The sequence below is a fragment of the Rhinolophus sinicus genome, linkage group LG04 (assembly GCF_036562045.2).
Source record: "Rhinolophus sinicus isolate RSC01 linkage group LG04, ASM3656204v1, whole genome shotgun sequence".
Taxonomy (NCBI): domain Eukaryota; kingdom Metazoa; phylum Chordata; class Mammalia; order Chiroptera; family Rhinolophidae; genus Rhinolophus; species Rhinolophus sinicus.
Window position 1 is genome coordinate 69,793,644 of NC_133754.1, and position 23,447 is coordinate 69,817,090.

Below are 23,447 nucleotides of genomic sequence, written 5' to 3' on the forward strand. Positions count from 1 at the left end.
TAAGGGGAGGACTTTGAAGGTGACTGTAGTGATATTCAGCAATGAGGTATGTAGCAGTTTTTCTAGGATGAGTTCGCAAACTAAATTGTCTGACCTTGTATTCAATGCTGGAGAGCTTTATGCATATTATTTAAAATACCTAGTGTGCATTTATTTATTCCATTCCCTCCCACTAAGTTGAGTTCATTAGTATTTTCAATTTTATGCAATATTTTATCCACTGAGGTAGATTCTTAATGGTTTTATATCACAAGTCTTTGAGACTCAGATGAAAAGTATCACTTCACTATCCAAAAAATCCAATTGAATTAAAGAAAAATGGAACTCGTATTTATAGACTACACAGTGAGCTATAAAAATGTAAACACTAGGCAAATAGAAACAAAATGACCATGGTCAACTCTCTTAACAAAAGCATGTATCAGAAATGCATTCTTTTTAAATTAAAAACATAATCTGAGAGGATAACATGGAATCTTGTTGTCCTTTCAGAACACACAAAGGGAATTGTGATATGACCCGTTATTACAAATAAATAAATAAAAGAAAACAATGATACATGAAGAATTCTTAACTATGGCAGGTGAAGTAACATATATTGATTTCACATCAACTATGTGAAGGATCAAAATAAACTTTCACATGCACTGAATATTATTCAGCATATATTTCTCCCTCTTTGCTTTAACTGAATTCTGATTAGCCCCTAAGGATAGGAATCCCCCTGCAGAGCTCTCTCTCTTTCTTCTCTCTCTCTCTCTCTCTCTCTTTCTCTCTCTCTCTCTCTCTCTCTCAAAGCTATTATTTCTCAGACACCATGTAGCTTAGAGTCATAAGGTACATTATGTATCTCTGCTCCACGGTCACACTATCATTTTTTTCTCCTAAAAATCCATACACTTTTGAGAATACTGTCATCAACTTACTTCTTCCACTTCCTGTCCTTATTTATGCCATTAGAGGCATCTCTTGGTCATTCCTACTGTGACACCTACACACACACACACACACACACACACACACACACATCATATTCATGAATATTTTATAAACCAACTCACTCTCTTTCTCTGTATTCCTGTGAGCATTCTTGGTGTTTTGAATACCTAGTATCTCATTCATTTTACCTTCCCACTTGCAATTACTTTTCCTCAACTCTTCCTCAGCCACCAACCTCTATGGTCACATAATAGACCGCTTACAAAATCATAAATGAAGCCTCCCATACTCTGTTCATCACCATCTAATTTGCCCCAGTGCCCTTACTGCAATATTTAGTTTCACTTTATCAAGACCTCCCATCCTTTGAATGGCATTTTCTCTCAATCCATTCACCGTTTCTGACTATGCTTCCTTTCTTTTCAAATCACATTTCCCTAGTTCATCATTACAATCACTCTCTTTCAAAATGCTACTCCTTCTTTTATTGATATAGACTGAGAAATGCCAAACTTGAATAAATATCTAGCTCATATTTCTCTATCCTTTTTCCATATAACAACATTGCTGTTTGTGCATACTTACATAAACAGGAGGCTGATACCATTATAGCTTCACAATGACCCAAACTCCAGTAGAACCTCAATGATACCCAGTGATCATACTAAGTATCCTCAAAAAGCCCTTTCCCATTCTGCTCAATTAATTTCTAACCTTTATTTTTACTTTTCAGAAATTGTCCCACCCCTTTCCTCTATCTTAACTCTCTCAGCATGTTACCACAATTTATTTTTAAGAGAATTCAAGTCATGAGAGTATTTAACTTTTTCTTGTTCAGCAGATAGAGTTTTCCTATTTAGAAAAATGCTAAGGCATCCACATGTGCTCTGGATACCTTCCCTCTAATCTTCACGCTATTTTTTCCCATATATAGACAAAAAAAAACAACACTTTTTCTGAACCATTTGAAAGTACCTTGAGTACATCATGTTCCTTCATTCAAAATACTTAAGTGTGTATTAAAAACAATATTCTCTTACATACTCATGGCACAATTCTCAAATTCAGGATTTTTAACATTGCTGAAATACAATGATCTAACACAAAAATTGGCAAACTTTTTTTTGCAGAGGCACAGATAGTAAATATTTTAAAATTTGTGGGCCATATGGTGTCTTTCACAACTGCTCAACTGTAGTAGCACAACAGCCATAGGCAATATACAAGCCAAAGGGTGTGGCTGTGTGCCACAGTGACTTTACTTACAAAAGTAAGTGTCAGGATCTGAATAAACTACAGTTTATAATCCAACATTGTCAAGTAAAAACTTTTATATAATTTTTTCTTGTTTAGAACATTTTTTATTCTTTGCTTATTTGATTTTTCCTTTTATTTCTTTCAAATTTGCTTTATATATTTGAAGTGTTATTAGACATATGCAAATATGTAAATTAAGGATTGTTTTATCTACCTTTGAATTGACTGTTTTATTATTAAGTTATGTCTGTTCTTATTTCTTATGCTACAGTAATTTTATTTTAATATAGCTGTACTGATCTGCTTTTAGTTATTATGTGCATGGTATAACTTTTTCCTCATTTTGCTTTTAAATTATCTATGTTTTCATATTCAAAGTCTTGACATTTTCTGCTTTCTCCAATGCTGAGATCATCTGTTTATTTTGTTGTCTGTTTTCTTCTGATTTTTGGTTGCATTCTTGCCTCTGTGCATGTACAGTAATATTTACTTTTATGTTGGACAGTGTATATAAAAGGTTTATGAACAGTGCTTCCCGGTGACTCTTCCACCAGAGAAGATTTTCCTTTTTTATTGTTAGGCAGATAAGGTGAGAGATTTATTACATCGGTCCTTTCAGAGGTTGATTTTGGTCAAGCCTGGTCTTCTTTTTCAAGATAGTTTTCACTATTCAGGGTATTAATTGCTTCATGAATAAATTAGATTAAAAAAAATCTTAAATTGTGGGATATAATAATAAACAAAGAAAAAACAGTTCAGTTCTTATCCTGGTTTCAGGACAATAGTTTTCTATATTCAACATGTCTGTAATTTATGTATTTTAACTTTGCAATATCTTCCTTTTTATGGAGTAGATGATAACTCTTAGTGTGCAAGATTTTCCAATTATCTCTCTATATTATATGATTCAAGGAAAACTTGGCTGCAGGAGAATTATTTATCCCATGTTTTTTCTTAAGAAAAAATTAAGTCAGCAATATCTTTGCTAGGCTTTCTTAACATACGAAGAATAGAAACTGCATAATATAGGGCCTCATTGTCTGTGTAAAGGCCACAACTGTTTTAATAACATATTCAGGCAGAAGACAGATCATATTAAGCTTTTCCAATATTCTGACCATCTCAATATGTAATAGTGACTAAATATTTAGTTCCCCAGTACCATTCTTGAGGCAAATTGCCTCAAAAGGGAAAAGAGTAAGCTGGAAAAAAGTCAGAGATCTTTTGTGGCTATTGTGAAATCGAACTACAGAGTGGACACAAAGGTGGGGTGCTGGACCTCGCAGAGGCAGGATCTGCAGCAACAGGGACCGTTTCACTACATAATCTTAAAGGTAGCCAAAGCCACGTGGGTCTCTGGGCTCCACACCTGAAGCTAAAGTAGAATAATATTGAATGTCAACTATAATCAAATAATTATAATATATAATTAAACATATATATACACACACACACACACACACACACACATATATAGGTATATATACGTGTATGTATGTATATACATATACACATACACATACATATACATAAACTTGGGTGTAAAGTACAGCATAGGGAATATAGTCAATGGTATTGTAACAGCTACATACAATGTCAGAGGGGTAGCAGATTGGGGGGTACCACTTTGTGAGTGGTGTAAACGTCTAACTAGTACATTGTTTTGTACACCTGAAACTAATAAAAATTAAAACAAAACAAAACAAAAAACAATGTGGGTCTGAAAGGTGATGCTCAGGAGTGGCGGTAGAGTGAAGCTGTGGCAAACACTAGATCAGAAAAAATAGAGCTACTAATTTCTCATGTAGCCAGCATTCTGCTACAACTACTACCCATGTGAATTGATTTAGATATACAAGGAATCCATCATCATCATCATCGTCACTATCATCACATCACCTATTTATTGAACACTCACTATATGCTCAGACACTGTATCTATCTCGTTCATCTTGTTTTACCACTTAAAACTAGCTCGTTGAGATCTATGTATAAAATTCCGTAATGTGCATGTTATTTAAAGTAAAAGAAGAGTCTATACATATATTTCTTTAGAGTTTTTCCTCTTCTTCATGGAGTTGTTCCATGCTTTCTGATGAACAAAAGACAGACTTGTGGGAGTTTGTAACACGATTTCTACCTGGGTAGGGATTCCAATCTCATAATTACAACTTTCGAAAAGTCTAATAACTTCTTAAGGAATTAACTATAAAACGGTACCTGTTTATACTCAGATTTGTCTTATTTTTATTTTGATACTTTATAGAGCACACCATATATAATCTCACAGAAGCTTTTTATAAAAATAATAAAATTTAGACTTTGTAAAATAGGTTTCATGTGGAATCTAGAATGAGAAATATTATTTCTCAATGTTTCAACCTTAGTTCCCCTAAAATGAGAATAATTGTACTTGACATCAATTTATCTTATTGAAAACCTTTGTCTATTCAATGTAATATCTTTCCCTAAAACCCATTAACTAAATGTTACAGAAGTAAAAATACATTGAGATGAAAACTTGAAAACTTTGAGAAAACTTTTGAAACTGATTTTAAAATTAAAAAATACATATTTATCATGTTGTACTTCACACATTGTTTTTAAGTTATAACTTTTAATTTGTTGCTCAACTCTATATAACTACCAGAACCCTATTCTTAAATAAAATTCTAAGTCACTTAAAGCCTTAAAAAGTATCTAATGGCTCTTTAATTTTCAGCGAGTCAAATCTAAGTTCTTGGTTCAAGTTCATTAGGACAACCAACATAACTTTCTTTCAAGTTTCAATCATGTTTAAACTTCTTATTCTGACCACTTGCTCAAGCTCTCCCACTTTCTAGCAGGCACCTTCTGTCTGTCTGTCTATCTATCTATCTATCTATCTATCTATCTATCTTTCTTTCTTTCTTTCTTTCTTTCTTTCTTTCTTTCTTTCTTTCTTTCTTTCTTTCTTTCTTTCTTTCTTTCTTTCTTTCTTTCTTTCTTTCTTTCTTTCTTTCTTTCTTCTATCTTACAAGACCCACATCAAAGACCATTAACCCCATGAAATATTTGATGTCCACTTTTGTCTGAGATAATTTAGGAATTAAAAGAAAAAAACAACTTAAATATAGAGTAAAACAGATATTTAAAATCTCCAAACATACTGTGGAATCAGTTTCTATAGGAAACAATGTACCTTAATGTATATTCAAATTAGCTAAAAAACAAAGCCACAATAAGAAACATTAAATAAGGGAAACAAATTAATCCTAGCCAAACCTTATATGAGTAGGAATAGCAGGATAGAGTCACTTTAAACATAAAATACAATTTTCACTTATCCCTCAGAAATGAAATATAAAGATTAGAAATTTTAAATATCATGAAGACCATGGATTTATTTGAAAACCAATACCATGCACAAACACACGCACACATGGACATACACACAGGTGCAGGGTATTCATAGGCTAGAAGTCCTCTGATAATAAACTTCAAATGCTATTTAGAAAACCAAACATTGCTTCAATGAACAATGTGTCAGTGGATTCATGAAGAACCACACTATATGCTAAATATATATATATATATAGTTACAACTGAAAGACTGAAAACCTTTCAATGAAGCAAAACACATCGCCAATGACATCCTGAAAACATCAGTCTTCTTGACTATCAATAGAAATAATGGGCAACCAATTACATTAAGTAGCAAAATATTAATCAATATAATCTTTTTATTCTAAAAATAAAAGTATTGCTTCATGTTCATTTCGTTATTGACTCAATCATTTTTAGTAATTACATAATGTTAGAAACTTTTATTTTTTATCACTAAAATAATACTGGAGTTGTGTTATATCTACGTAGGTTAGAAATTATTCCCTTAGTTGGCCAAACTGTCTGAGTTGTTGTTTTTTTTTTTCTAAAATAAATAAAGACATTTCTAAGACAGCAAAATTTTCTATATCAATTACCGTTTATTCTTTTCCCAATTTATTCTTAGTATTTCTCTGAACCACTATAATGAAAATGATGATTTATATAGTTTGGTATACTTTTAACATGGTTTAACATTTCTGAAGAAATGAATAATAAAATCATAAGGTCACCTATAAATAATGACACAGTTTCATTTAGTAATGAGGGTATTTTATACCAGAAAAAAACTGTAGATATTCCACATGGTGATATATCTAATTGCTATGGCAATTCATCATCTTTTCTGGGATTTATTTCACTTCCTGAAAAAGTGGCCAAACTATTTAATAAATGTTCTCTCTGGCTACAATTTTAAAGTTTAAAGTTGTTTTAACTGTGTAAAAGGAAAATTGTAGCCATTCAACTATAATTCTAGAAGTAGCACACTTATTTTCACACTAATTATGGATATAATTTGGTTATATTATAGCACTAAGGCATTGCCTGATATAGAAAATTTTAAAAAGAATCAAGTTTGATAGATTTGTAGCCTTGATTCTATCAAAATACAAAATTCATTAAAGGAAGTGTCGAGACAAATAGCACTTACAAGCAATTACTGCAATGTATCCTAGCTCAGGATGCTTTATTGTGTAAAGATTCTAGATAAAATAGATTGAATATATATCTTATTTTCAATGGTGCTTATTTTAATGTAATATAAAGCCAAGCTTCAAATATCAATATATAATATAAAGACAATCAATGTCGAGCAATCAATGTCAAGAACTAATCTACCAATATTGCTATCATAAGAACAACATAATCATATAATTCAAAGAAATGAGTAATGTTTAGCACAATAGATGCCTTATAAGTCATGGCAATGCCACATAAATGATCACAGTATCCAATCTTTTTAATATTTATATTGCTTATTTAAAAATTGTACATAAGGTTCAATGTCCCAATACCAAAACTTTTAAACAACTCAAAAGTAGGTTTTATATCTCCAAAAGCCATTGTGTTTGAGTTGTTTTAAAATAAAGTTCTACTCTAAGCATAAAATAGCAAAAATCTAGAAATTTTATCTGATTTTAATTGAAAAATAATATTTATCTGATTAAGTTTAATTAGGAAATGTTTACTTCTTTTTAAACAAAGGTCTGTGTACACAATTCAATCTTTTGTAGAAAGTGCACCTGGTAACATTAATGTAAAAAATTACTATAAAATCATTAAGACGAGAAATAATGATTGCCTTTGTGGTAGCCTGCAAAGTGGCCATAGATTCCCCTCATCACTGTAAGCCCATCTGCAAAATGAGTTTACTATTCTCCTAACAGGAGGTAGAATAAATTTCTCCATCCTTTACATCTGGGATCAGCCTTGTGATTTGAATTGGCTAATGGGACATTAACAAATTTGCCACAAGCAGAGGCTTGAGCAGCATTTGCACATTTGGGCTTGCCCTGTCTTGCTGCTGGGGACCATTTTGTAACCATTTTATCAAGTTGGGACAAGCCACCTAGTTTGTGAGATCACCTGGAGTGCTATCTCAGCTATTATAGCTAATGGAGACCCTCCTGTGTGAACATTCTAGATTATCCAGGCCCAGACCAGTTAATACACACTGTCTGCTAATGCACAAAATTGAGAGGAATAATTAATGCTTATGGTTTTAAGTTTTGGGCAAAAGTACATTTTTTTTTGGCAGAAAAAGCTAGCTAAGTCAGTCTTCATATATTGCTTTCAGGCAATTAAACTAATTTTCATAACTCTCATAACAACACAAAATAGTCTACAAAACAATAAGACTAAAGCAAAACAATAAGTTAAATGTCATAACATTATAGTATAACATAAATTTTTTAATCAAAATAATAGTTTATATACTTCCCCATAGACACTATGTAGCTGTCCATTCATTCCATTAATTTTGAAATGACATACAAGGTTAGATGCTTGACTGGTTATTTAGCTAATTATTGCATTATTCCAAACAAAATGTAAAATAATATAAAATATCAGAATTAATTTCTCTGCAAAAGTCTTTTTCTATATTGGATGATCTCACAAGATCCCTTTTTGATAAACTCTGTTATATGGCATGCCTAGGAATATTCTGAATCTATCTTTCGGATTCTGTTTTTGATGAACAAAATAAGATGACAACATAGCAAAAGTATAATAAGATGAGAGAAACACAATATGAGATGCTGATTTCAAATCACAGATAAATGAAAAGGGTAAGAATGACATGGTAGCATATATGCAATGATTTTTTAATAAGTGCAGATATTTGCATAACTTATGTTAAATTTCTCTTTTACTATTTCAGAATAAAATTTTTAAAATATGATAATTTTAAGTAGCAGATCCAAATGAAACTTTAAAAAAGAAACGGGGGGGGGTAAATAAAAAAAAATGAACAAGTATTAAGAAATTGTTTTTTTATCATCCACAAGTATGGAGGATAAAGGACAGGAAGAAGAAGCTCATTTTAATAAATCACTTCATAAATAGTTCCTAGCAGGAAATGAAATGACAAATAATTACTAATTACACCTAAAATTTTTTGAAGGGAAATATTTTCACTAATTTACATTTCAATAAATGAAAAAAAAAAAGATAAACAGATAAAACATTTTAAAATATTTTATCAGGAAAAAAGAATATGGCTAAAATAACTGTTACTTAACTAAACATAACTGGAGCATAGATAGCAATGAAGCAGTGGATATAGGACACACAAAGGATGTGGCATTTAGATAACTATTTATCCTACGGTCTCCTTCCTTATTTCCCTGTCATTCAGGTTTCTAAATTGATACTTTTGTAACCTGGTTAAAGACTACAACCATATAATTAAGCTTCAGAGTGGTGTCAGGGTCAAAGGAACAATTCAGCAAAAATTTAATTTTTAACAGTTCCAAACCTTATTTCGTATCTTAAAATCAATGGAAATAATTTGAATTCATAATTCTTTTTTTCTGCTCCTATCCACTTTTATAGAATCTGACAAATACCTTTAATGTTTCTTACATTTTGTCCCTTTCTCTACTCTTTTTCTCCGTTTTTAGAATTACATAGGTCAATCTAACCTTTCTTTAGCAAAAAACGACTCCTTTCTTTTTGGGTCTTTAAAGAGAAAAAAGAGGAAATTACAAGATTGTCTTTGGCCCTTAGGGACAGGTTTAAAAGTAGGGCCCTGAACTAAGTTAAAGTTTTTGTCCTGTTATATATGCTTGTTGTAATAAAAACACAAAAGTTTCTCAATTAAAATTGTTTTCTGTCCACATGTTTAATTCTATTATTGATGTTAATTCTGTTAACAAATCGGTGGACACTTTTCCATTATATTTTCTCTTTATAGAAAAATTCACAATCATAATATCTGTACTTTTAACACATAACATAAATGTATCAATCATGGAAGAATTTTCTAGTTGTTCTTTAAAAAGAGAAAATGGTAAAAAGAGAATAGGCAGAAGAATAAAAATGACTCAGTAACATGGTAACAATCCATCTCCTTAAAACTTTAATAGGTTCTTCACAAAATAAAAAATCATGTGCGAATATATGTGTACATGATGAAATAGGGGTCATCCAGGAAATTATAGAGATCCACATTTGGCTAGATGTTGTGACAAAATAAATAATTTTCATATTTTCCCTTTCATAAAGGAAAAGTAATTAAAGAGTGACAGAAACTTGTGACCAGAGGACCTAAGTCCCCTAGAAATCCAGAGAAATCTTATGGATGCCATTGGGTCATCCATAAGATTTAGAACAAGGGTTGAAACTATGTGTAAAAAAATCCTAAAGACTCACTAACAAACTATTGGAACTAATCAACAAATTCGGTGACGTTGTAGGATATAAATTTCTTAAGTTTTTAAAACGCAGGGTCATTAAAAGCAACATATGGATTCATTATAATAAAAATGTTACAATTAGCATCAATAAAATTAATACAACAAAAATTACATCACATGTAATATTTTTTCTTTCCTTAATCCTTTGACATGTTAGGCTCTTATTATGTCTTCGTAAATTTGTGATGAATATTACTTATTTTGTCACAGATGTGCTTATTTAAAATAAGTTCTGTTTTATAGGAGGCTGATTATTATTTCAAAAGGCATTTCAATTGCTATGGAGATAGATATAAAGTTAATAAGAAGAAATTATAGCCTGTGAAAATGAATAAAGGAAACCTTGTTAAAATTGGAGTCAAGAAGTCCTGAAAGCAGAACTGTCATACACTACCTCCCACTGCCATTTGCAGATGCCGGCAGGAAGAACTGTGCCTTGTGCTCCCTAACAGGAAGAAGCTTGCTTTACTGCCCCAGCAAGAGGAAGGACGATTTTCTCCTTGCCCAGCAACTGAGCCAGTGAGAAATCACCCTGAACTCTCACTTTCCTCCAACTGACTTTCATTCAAAGTAGCCCCTCTCAACTTCCCCCTTTTCTTTATAAAAGAAAATTTCTCTGCTTTGTTCTGCATATATGCCTATGGTTTACCATAGCTTGCATGTCTCAAATTGCAATTCCTGTGCTATTTACAAATAGACTAATTTTTGCTGGTAAAATGACTTGCTATTTTATTTTTAAATTTGACAACTGTAAGTCTTTCAGTTATTTTATAAATGCAAAGGAAAAACAGAGAAGTGTGGTTGAAGTATGTGAAAAGGCACAATCATGATTACAATGAATCATGTGCCTTTATAGTAATCACAAGGCTTATTATAATACAGTATTAATGAGTAGTTATAGTATTTGTGATTGATAGCATTTAATATTGATAGCTCTACTGAGTGTACAGTGATAAAAGCATACTTCGGCACTAGAGATATTGTTCCAAAACAGTATTTTTCAAGCTATAATATAACAATACCAACAGCCTAACGGATTCCTATCATGGATGCGGCAGATCTCCATGCCCATTTCCTTTATACTGCTTTCAGTTTTTTGTAAGATTCTATTTGAAGGAATAATCTCACATTTAAAAATTCATTTATAAACCACTAATCCAGCAAATGACAATACTGTAATTTGTAGTAATTAAGACCAATCAATTTTAGTTTTAACATACTGAATATTTTTATTTTAAAAAGTATTTATTTATATGTGGCTCACTACAGTGCCTTTTAATAAAATTTCTAACACGCTATGCCTTAGCAATATTAGAAAGAATGATTGTCATATCCAAATCTATATATGCCACATAAGATTAACTTTTCATGTTTTCAAATAAATTCATGCCTATTGTTTTAATGGCAGAAATGTAAAACAAACAAAAAAAGAATGATTGTCTAACACATTAAAACGCAGTTAAAAAACACACAAATATACTGGGAAAGAATGAATAGCTTTTTCAGTTAATGAAATGTCTGTTTATGATTGTTAGAGCGATTCATTTTATTAATTTGAAATGTAGTAGACTAAGAAATTTAAGGTACTATAGGTACTTTAGAGTTTCAATGCCTTGAACATCAATTCTAAATTTATCTATGTATCTATGTATGTATATATGTATCTATCTAACTTTTTCTTTTACTTCCGGTGCAATGTATCCTCAAACTTTTTTCATTTACCCAACTCCCCTCCCCCACTCTAAACTTCTCATGTCCTGAGTAGTATTTTTGAAATGTAAAAAATAAAACGAAACAAAAAGGACTGATGACAGTTAGCCATCACTTTTGTAAAATAAGGAAAGGTAACAGAGGTAGAGAGGTTGGAAAAAGAGAAGTAGTAGCTACAGGATCATTCACAGGCAGATCAAACTTAGGAAAGAATGAATATCAAACTTGAGAGTCTGGAAACAGATATTCATGCCTCAGCAACCCCTAAAAAATCTTGGAACACCCTTAGAGGTATGCCTGCCTGGGTTTGATACTGTTGCCTTGTAGGATTCATCAAATCAGATCAAACTGTTCTGGTCACTGTTTCCAAAACAAATAAAAACAAATGATGTTTGCTATAAACTGCTTCCTGCTCACAAAAATGACCTAATTTGACATTCAAATCCCAGTCTTTGAAGCCCAGCTGAAATTCCTTCATATGGAGATGTACCAGCTTGGTCTACAGATATTATTTAGTGTGGAAGGGGGAAGATGGGTGCTAGGTGAGGGTTAAAGGGATCAAATATATGGTGATGGAAGGAGAATTGAATCTGGGTGGTGAATATGATATATAGATGATGTATTGCAGAATCGTACACCTGAAACCTATGTAACTTTACTAACAATTGTCACCCCAATAAACTTTAATTAAATAATAATAATAATAATAATAATAATAATAATGAAAGACCCAATTGAAAGTCAAAATACTGTCACTAAGATTGTTCCCATGCTTAGTTCCCAGGCACAACTTCTAAGGACAAAGAACTCAAATGAATGAATGGATGACTGAATGACTGAATGAATACATTTTGAACTAAGTATACACTAATAAAAATAATTTTATCAAGCCACATAATAGTCAGAAGAAACATAAGGCAGATCGTTTTGTGACTCAAGTACCACTATGGTCTGCCCAGTGTGTTCCTTTTGGTACCTGTGACTGACAGGGGATATAGGGAATGAGTCAGTTACATTTATACAAGCAAGGTCATAATAAATCCATACAGTGCTGAAAATTCATAATTAGAGCTTTGGTTATCTTCAATTCTTTTTAGAGAATGCAGGTGAGGAGGAGAAAGTGAGGTAATTTGTTTACATGCTTGTTTACAAAGGCAACAATTTTTGAGGTGATGATGAAATCTTCACTTCTGTGTAAGGTTTTAGCAGTGTCTGAGAAACACCAGCAAGAGGAAAGTAGGGTAATCTCTAGAAAAAAATACACAATAAGTAGAACTATTTTCAGAGCACCCCTATAGTTTTATGTTTGTTTTTAAATCCAAAGTATGTTGCACCTCTATAACAAATTTCACCTACACTTATGCATTTAGCAACTTCAAACTATTTCCCAAATTAACGAGGATTCCCTACTACGGTATTACTTTTTCTCTCATTCCTAATGAAGGTCTGCTGTGCTCAAACTATTCTCATACCTTATTGTATGGGCCCAGACCAGCACTCCACACACATAAATACAAATATGGATTCTGGGAGAATATGCAAAAAATAGTATTTTGGAGAGTCTCATGAATTGTTAAAAAGCTATGAGTCAGCATAGGGAGGCTGAGATTCTAGTCATAGTATTAAGACTTTTAGGTTGCATGATTTGAGGCAGCTGAACTGCCATATGCAAATGAAGACAATTCTCATGTATAGCAGTATGGATTAAATAAGGTAATACGTATAAAAATGTTTTGTAAAGTACAAAGCTTAATGTTCAGGATTGTAAACTGTAATCAGTAGTTACATATATCATTTTACGTTTTCATCAGTGGACACATGGGTTTGTTCAGTGGCATCTGTGAACTACTTAAGAATTATATATAAATACTTACTTATGTTTGTCTTTACATATTTTTCTCAGCTTCTAATGGATCCCATCAAAGATGTCTTAGTTGACAAATACTAAAAAGCACTCTGTTGTACAAATGAGTGCTATCTTTTCAGTGTTCATTACGAATGTCCTTTAACCAGTTTGTACATATAACCTCTACAAAAAAAGTTTACATGAATTATTTGTAGATGTTTGGAAATATAACAAGAAGCCTAAGTTCATCCAAACTGCAAAACTTAAAATCCTATTATCTCTAATACTTTCAGAAAGAATGTAAATATATACTATGAATTAACTAGAAGAGCTGGTTTGCAATTTATAGAGACACAATTGTAGAAGAGACTGCTACAAATACAAGTTAGAGAAAGAAGCAGTGACTTGAGATGTGAGTTCTAGTTCACCTTTGAGTCCTATGATTTTGGATACAAAATCCAAGTAGTTCATCTTCAAAAATGGGATACAATTACCTACACTGCCCACCTTACAGTATTAAAGTATTAAAATATAATTTTATTTGTAGCATTTGCAGATTCCCATGACATGACTATTTCCACCATGTCCCATTCAATCTACAAGTATGATGTCACTGTGCAGAGATACACAGTTATACATCATTTTGTGATACTTCTACCTTACAGATAAAATGGATGTGAATAACTCAAGACCATTGATAGTAAGAAAATTTAATAAAACAAAATTAAAAAATTAAAGCTTCATAAAAACATTATGTAGAAATCATTAAAAACAACAAGTGTGTATTTTTTATTGCTTTGCTACAGGTTAGCTGCTAAGTAATATTTTTATGACTAAAACAGGCATGGTCCCTGGGCTCATGGAACTTAGGGTAATTTGATAGTTCAGTTACTATGATCAAATGATAAACTAATATAATTAAAAACTATGAGGGGTGTTATGAAGTTAAAGAAGCATATGCCTTGCCTGCAGTGATACAAGGTAAGGAGGGCAAAAAGACAGTTAAAGCAAAATTAATCAATACAAAATGTAAATGTTAATCTTGCTTTTGGAGTAAATTTTGAGTAAAGAGAAAATGAAAATGAAAATTAGATGCTACCTGTAAATGAAAAACTTTCAGAGGATATTGTCAGACATATGAGGTAAGGCACAGACAGTTGATATAAATTGCATACACTTAAAAGGATTTACTAAAACCGGAAAATATTGAATGTGAAATAATAAAGCATTCAACTCAATAAACTAGGAAAACAACAATGTATAAATATCTTAAAAATGTAGAGAAAAGAATGTTAAGGGATAAAATAAAAATTAATAAAATTCAATCAGTTAATACCAAAACTTGTTCTAAGTAAAAAAGTAGTAAGATGAAAGCCCAGTATTTGGAATATTTAAATAAAAAGAAGAAAAAATGCAAAGAAGCAACAATGAGGATTAAAAGATAGAAGTCTGGACAAAATGTATAAATTCTTAGAAAAGATATAAATTAATGTGAGGCATTTTGAGGTTGAATAGTAGGGACCAATCTTTATAGAAAAAAGAAAGTTAGTCAAAGATTTTATATCAGAAGGGTCAAAATAACTAGACAATTTCATAGTAGAATTCAACTATATCTTTAAGAAGTCATCCTATGCTATTAAAATTTGCATAATGCATAGAAAAAATGGAACTTCTAAGTGAATTCTGCTTGGCTGGTAAAATATTAAGGCAAAACAGCAAAGTAAACAAAACAGAGTAATGTAGAAAAACAGTAAAAGTGACTATATGAAAATATAAAAATAAAAAATGTTTATGAGCTTAATTAAGCAGTTTATTAAAAGATTGCTGCCTTATCAACAAGAAAAGTTTGTCCCATAATAAAGGGATACTTTGACATTTCGGTATCTTTTGACGGAATTCCCTCAGTGTATTAAATAAGAAAAATAACAAGACAAAAACCATATCTAAAAATGTGAGATATATTAAAATGTGAAAAAATATTTATTTCTGACTAAACTATAATCAACTTAAAAATAGATTGGTGAATTTCTATTCTTCATGTTAATTCATGTATTAACAACAGATTTTCACTCTACCAATCTAGGAACACTTTCTTCTCTATGTTTCCAGGATAACCAGTCTCTTTTGGTTTCATCCTGCATCACTGACCTTTCCTTTTCAGTCTGTGGTATTTATACTTCTGTCTAAAATCTTCTATATTGGATTCATTTAGTAGACAGCTTATCTTTACTATCTGCATTCATTTACTTGATATTTTGTCTCATCTCAAGTATTTAAATTAGTTATAGCTCGATAAATAGCTATAGCTTGATAGATATGTCTCTGATTTATGTCTTTAGCTTATATCCCCAACATGAAACCCAGACTCATATACACACTTACCTAACTTGAAATCTGTGCTCTTCTAATAGACAGAATTAAAAGCTCTAAAACTGTGCTCATAATCTTCCCCCATTACCCACTTTCCTCCACAGTGGTTAAAAGCAACTACTCAGCCCCAAAATCTTTGATACCATATTAGATTCTCTGTTACTCTCACATCCCACTTAAAATGTGTCAGCAAATCCTTAAACTCTGTTTTCAAAATATACTGTGTGTCATGATAATACTCATCACATAGTGAGGATAATATGAGCTAAAATAGGCCAAGCATTTAGCATAATGTTTGACTTTCATTAAAATAATAAGCAATACTATTTATTGGGTTGGACATTGTGGTAAGGATTTTTTTCCCTTTTACCTCATCTAATACTAATCATAACACTGTAGTCCTTAAATATATTAAGGGTTACTATGAACTATATTTTGCAGAAGGTAAAAATAAGGCAAGAGAAGTTAAATAAGGTAACCAGTTAAAACTGCTAAATGACAGAGTCTGTATTTGAAACCAGGAATTGGACGTCAGAGCTCTAGTGTATGCTGCATGTTAGCTATTATTATTATAAGTCATTATCTGTCTGAATAGCCACAAAAAGGATTTGAGATATAATAGAAATCAAACAAAATTTTAAAAAAATGGCCAGATTACATTTGCAACACCAAAACAATGGCTTTTCGACACAAGCACAAAGACCAATCAGAGAAAAATGAATGGAAAACGCATTCCAATAGCAATACGAATCGTAAAATGATTCACTAGAAATTTGTGATGCTTATATGTCTAAGAATGTTAAAATGTGTTCCTGAACAACACAAAATAAGTTCTATTATATCAAGATATATATATCAAGAGAAAAGCCATGTGCCTAGACAGGAAAACTCAAAACTATAAAGATGTCCATTCTTCACAAATGTAACCATAATTAACTCCCAACAGGAATTATTAAACTTGACAGCTGATTACTAAGGTCATTTGGAAAAGAAAATGCACAATAGGCAAAAGCTTTTAAAAAAGACCAATATAAAGAACTTGCTCTAAAAGTTATTAAAAACATTCCTTAAAATTGTAGTTTTGTTTTTGTCCAACTACATCGGTAGAACAGAACAGCGATACCAGAAATAAATCTATGTAGACTTAAGAATGCAGTATATGAGAAACATCATATTTTTAATTAGTGATGGGAAAATTGATTATTCAAATTATGGTATTGGGGGTTATTGGCCATGAAGGAGATAAAGAAATGAAGAAGGCAGGGAAGGAAGGAAGGAAAACCAGAAGGAAGGAAGGAAGGAAGGAAGGAAGGAAGGAAGGAAGGAAGGAAGGAAGGAAGGAAGGAAGGGGAAAGGAGAGAAGGAGGGAGGGAGAGAGGGAGGGAATGAGTGGGGGAGGGAGAGAATGATCCTACCTAGTAATACTATACATTAAAATAGAAAAGTTTTCAAAAACTTCTCTCCCTCACTACTTAACAAATTAAACCACAATTATACTTTTAATCAACTTTTTCTTGGAACAGCCAACAATTTCTTGATAAAAGCTTAAGCTATATACTTGAAAAAGTGGAATCAAGAAAGATTATTTCATAGCAGCACACAACATGTATCCCCATGCTACTTTAACTCATATCTCCAGAATGGGGTTAAAAAAAAGTGTTAATAATACATTTCCGAGAAGTCTAATCCAAATAAACGGATGTGGAGAGAGGAGAAAAGGGTGATAAAGTCGGTAGCACTGGAAAAATCTACCAAGAGTGAAGGATTGTATATGCCACTGGAAGAATTCTACAGAAGCAGAACAGGCCACTAGACCCATGGGATTAAAATAGTCCACGTGTGTTTGGCACAAGCCATTAGTAGAGCCTCAGATGAGAGAAAACTGTCACAGTCTATCTCCCCCTTCCCATCTACAGTCTGTCTTGTAAAACAAAGTAGCTAGACTTTTCAATCTTTTACTTTAAATTGTGACTCATCAGTGATAATTCAAGCTAGATAAGGTGAATGCTTTAAATTTTAGAATTAATTTTAAATTTAATAAAACCACAGCTCAAAGACAGCAAAATACAAGATTTAAAAGGAGACTGTGGACCTAAGGAAAATTCTGAGAATCAAAACAACATCCTTATATATAAAATACATGAATTAGAAAGAGTAAAGGCAAAATTCATATGGAGAACAATAAACTCATGTCACAGAAGAAAGACTCCAGATAATGACAGTTACTTGTATTCAGAGGAAAAATATAGTTTAAAATAGTTAGAGAAATTGCAATAGCTGTAGACTGCCAAGATGATCCAACATAAGAATTGTTGTTTTCTCTGAAGTAAAGACTCAACAAATGAAACTGAAAGGTATTTAGTGATATAATAGAGAAAATTTCCCTGATATGAAAGACATGAAATGGCAAAAATGTATCAAGCATTCAGACAGAACATTTATGTCATCAGCAAAAGAAAAATACCAGGCTGCCCTGGAACTTTTCATGGGTATATTCAGTGCTAGAATTTAATAGAGCAGTGAGTTAACAGCAAAATAAGGGATGACCCATTAATAATATTACCAGCAAAGAAAACAGTCAGACACCTTTAGAATGAAATGTTTCAGGGGTTAACAAAGACATAAACAAAACTAATTAACAGTGAAATACAAGCAAGAAATGAATGCTTTGAATAATGAACTCAATCATAGAGAAGCCATAATAAAAGGAGGACTGGTGGCAGTGCTGTAGCCTCTACACATACAGAATTAAGACCAAAGTGCCAAGGCAATTAACATTGCAGAACAGAATGCAAATACTATGAACTCTGAGAAAGTTAAAACAATATAATTGTTCAAAAAAATTGAAAATGAAGAGGGGTGAGGACAAATTGGAGAGGAGCTAATCACCTCAAATTGCACTGCAGGGAGTTAATGAACACTGTCTGAAATTAAAACATGGAGCGAATGCATCCAGCTTCTTAATGGTATGCATAATCTTTTATTCTTAACCATAAAGACAAGCTTTAAAATATTTTTGTGCTGAAGAAATATTTAAGTTCGGCAATTCCTTTTAATGTAGTTCAGATTATGTTTCCCCTATTAAATTATGTATAATATAGTAATTATAAACAGCATATATGTGTCTCTCTACATATTTATCCTTTTATTTATACACGTGTATAATTATATAACTATGATGTTCACCACATGTTAGCCTTTTTTTTTTTCTGAGTGTAAAGATTGGGATGATTTGTAGTTATATTTATAACTTGAATAAAGACATTACAGTAAAATAATAAATTTCACCTGTATGAAAGAAACACCTAAAGGCAGTATGATAATAATGATGATGATGAAATGACTGTAGAAGCCTGTAGATATTGCTTTGTATGAATTGGTTTGTATGGGAAAAAGAAACCCGCAAAGAGACTTGTATGGGAGAAAGGAACCGGAAAGAGACAGCATCATGAGATTAGTATATTGTATAACCAGGGAAGATGTTTGCTGAAGCACTCTGGCCTCATAGTATTGTGTCTGAATTCTATAAAGAAGCATTGAACCCACAAGGTTAACACAAAACAAAACAAAACAAACAAAAAAACAAAAATCTGCTTGTAATCAGAACTGATTTAGCATCCCAGCTCTGATGCCAGGTGAAATGACTTCATGAAGGGGAGAGCGAAGCCTTACTCACAGCTCTGCTAACACAGGAATCATAAAGAACACAAATGTCTTTGCTTTGCTGTGGAGTTACTGGAATTGAAATGCTCCGATAGTAGTACCCTGGCACAAGTATCAATCTGTCAGGCAGGATGCTGGGATCTGGGATGGGGTGCAGTGGTAAGGTACCACTTTAACTACGGATCATTGGACAGAAAAAAAATAAACAAAGAAGCTGTTTAGCTAATATCATCTGCAGTTAGGTAATACTTCAAGAAGTTCTAGAGACCTGTGTGATGCAAAATTTCTGGTAAGAATCAGTGAAATGCAGCTAATTTAATGACCTTAGAACTCTGCATTCATGAAACCTTTCGAAATATACTCTAATTCCATTTAAAAACAAACAAACACTAGTGATTTTATGTCCGAATTTCCTGCTATTTCAAAAATTTTAGCTTAATGTTTGACCACATGGATTCAAGATTGATTCAGAATATCATTGTTATCCTTTACGTAAGGTAGCTCCTGAAGAAAACTATATATTTAACTTCACAAATATTCACTGAGTTTTTCACTCCCTGAAAACAAAATTGTTAATTTTGAGAAATGCATTGAAGGCTAAGATATTTCAAACAGAGAATATAATACGTTTTTCTGCATACTGATATTATGGACCAGTTAGGAACTTTTTTAAAGCATGAAGAAGAGAGTAAACTGCAATGGATAATAATAGAATTTTAAATATCTATAGAAGTTTGGTGGTGGGGGCAGGGCGTCTGTTAGCTTGTAGAAACAGCCTCTGGTTTATTCGGTTAGGAGACTAGAAGTGTGTACGTGTGATGTCAACTTCATTTTCTGAAAAATAGACACTTCTCTAGTCCCTTTCCACGTGTAGAATTAAATACCTACATAACCAGAAATAACTTTAAATAAGAAAATTCTCTATTTTAAAGTGGAATACTTGCTAAACATAAGGAAGGCTACCTGCTAGCTTTCATGCAAGAAAACACACACATCCATGCAGACACACAAATCAAAAATGCAGGAAAAATATCTGTACAAATCAAAATTGGTGTATACTGTATTGTTTTTCTCAGCTTAATTGATTCTTAATAAGTACCTTGTGAACTTAATTGATTTTGTTATCTTAGACCGACAGGAACTTTGACATTTTATCATGCAAATATTTGAACATATTAAAATGTTTGGAAAGACTGACATGTACAATGGAATATTTTTAAATTTAAATCTAATTTCTACTAGTATTATTGAATTACTTTGTATTTTTTTCCGAACCAAAGAATTAAGTACTTCTATGATTTTCTACAAAACTCACTTTATTAGAGAAAACTAAGGTTCAGGGAAATTGTGTCTGACTTTTTAAAACACTGAATAGGCTTTATGGCAGGGAATAAACAACTGCATGCATCCAAGGACAAGAAAATTATAAGGTGGGAACTGCTTATACAATATATATCACACGCACACACACACACACAAACATATATATATATATATATATATATATATATATATATATATATATATATGTATTATTTATTTTAAACATTTATTTTTATAGTGTATGTGTAGAGAAAATTCCAAGAAGTAAATGGGTCTCCTTTCTTTTCTGTTCTCAAGCCACACCGTCTGTCTGACTGCAGAAAGAACTTGCTCCCTTCTGCCTGTGCTGTGCTTTGCTTCCCATTTATCTAGAGGCGAATGATAACAACAGGAGATGCAGGGAGGACAAGCAACAGGACAGGGGATGTGAAAAGCAGGTAGAAATTGCAACCAGCACAGTGGATTTTAGAAATGCTTGTGAGCTTGCAGTTGCAAACTTTCCTGGGGATAAAGATTAGGAAGCTCAACTGCTACCGCCTCCCACTTTAATGTTATTAAAAATCAGTGGATTCTTTCTTAATAAGTCCATAGATGGAGTGAACATTTATCCCAGTTTCTTAGGAGAATCTTAGTTAACACCTGTTACACTCTCAAAAATGTTCAGGCTGGGCAGGTAAATTCTATAACCTGCTTGTTGGCAGAGGGCTTATAGTCCTCTAAATTGTATTCCCAGGAGGCCACTACAAATTGGTCTAAAATGGACGTATTTTCAAAGAACTTCCTGCCTATGATACTGTCATCTTCTTCTTATGTTAAGCAATTTCTTGATTTCCACCTCTGTTTTCATTTCTTCAAATACTGAATTGTTTCATAGTGCCAAACACAACAAAAAATCAGTAAATAACTGTGAGTGGTAGTGACTTCCAATCAGAGGGAAGACACTAACATGTGTAAATATGTTATTTTTCAGTTTTCATAAAAATTAAACAAAAACATCAATCAATTTTTAAAAATTTTAAGGTTAATTATTTTTATAGTTTAGTCATGTAAGGTTATGTGTTCATTCACATGTCTATGTGTTATTTGTATGACCAAAATACAGATAGTAATCTCGGTATTCAATTTCTAGTACCCAGAGTAGCAGTCTGTATAAAGAGTGTGCCCAAAAAAAAAGAAAGGTATACACATTTTAAGAAAGGAAATAACTATTAAAATTGTAATACTCAATATATACCTATAACAAAATGTGAATACGAGTCACGTTTGACTTCTGAAATTATAAGAGGTGCTCAAAGTGGTTACCATCAGTGTCTAGACACTTCTAATTACAGCGAATTACTGATTGAGCAACATGGACCAAAGTGTCCACTTGTATACATTTTTTTTTGGCACCCGGTATATTAGTGAAGTCCTGTAGTTCACACATAGCAAAATAAAATTAAAAGTTAATATAATTACCCTAATTAAAAGTTATGTGAAAAAGAATCATCTGTTCTGTTTTCACTTTGATATTTAAGGGAAAATAGCTTTGAAGCATTTCATAAAATCATGTCTTACTATGCAACCCATTTACCAAGATACATATTAGGCATGTTGAAAATTTATTCTAGTCTAAAATTGACTTTCATATTTATGAAATAAGGTTCGTAATCTTTCCACATTTTATATAGCAAACTTTCCATTTTTTCTGTCTTAATAAGTTAATTTCCACGCCTACACACATATCCTATGGGAATATCTAATAGATTTGAAATATTCTACTTAGATTTTGATAGTAAGCACACTTACTATCTTCTGAGAGGTAGCACACGTAAGCCAAAATGAATAATGTCTAAGTTATAATCTTTTGAATTTTAACATGCTGCCAAGTCATAAAATACACATGGCACACACACATTTGAAAGGATAAATATTCTTACTTGTTTTAAATAATGAGCATCAAGAAGTAAATTTAATTTCTCTACTAAGACTCTTTGTCATCTCTTAGAAAATGCATGTCCCTCAAAACTAAAAGGACTTTAATATATTGAACTAAAATCATTTATTCAACTCAATGCTTCCTAAAACTATTACTCAAGATATACCAAATGCCCCTTTTGCAATTAATATCCTATAACTGTGTATTTTTAACTTCCATTGAAAATAGAGGGGCAAGTTTTATAGATTAACAGAAACAACACTACAGTTTAATTCAAAGTGGTTCTCTAATTTGTTAGTTTGAAACTAACTTTCACTGGTTTTTCAATTGTTTCATTGTTTTGATTTTTTCAATTAAGTCTTTAGCTTAAGAAAACTTAAATACATACTGAAGAGATAAGGGGGTTCTATCCTCCTATTTCAAGCTAAAACATAACCTCTTAATTATCTTTTACAGTAAGCCAAAGCCAGTATCACATACCTTTCGGGAATGAATTTCTTTCACATACAATGGAAGTAGAAACTCAGATACCCCTTCAAGTCGAATTCCCTTCTTGGTGACTCTCAGATTTCCCATACCATCCTACAAGCAATGAAATATAGTTCACTTTTAGGTTAATTAGAGAATGAATAAATGG

General features: G+C 31.9%; 1 protein-coding gene across 2 annotated transcripts in view; it reads right to left on the minus strand.

Annotated features, from left to right (window-relative positions):
- SGCZ (sarcoglycan zeta) overlaps positions 1 to 23,447 on the minus strand; it is an 802,473-nt gene that overhangs the window by 104,274 nt on the left and 674,752 nt on the right. Inside the window, exon 3 of one of the 2 annotated variants that reach the window (XM_074329720.1) lies at positions 23,291 to 23,392. The exons of the other annotated variant lie outside the window; for it this stretch is intronic. Coding sequence (XP_074185821.1) covers positions 23,291 to 23,392 — 102 coding nt within the window. The remainder of the gene's footprint in view (positions 1 to 23,290; positions 23,393 to 23,447) is intronic. 2 annotated transcript variants of the gene reach the window in all.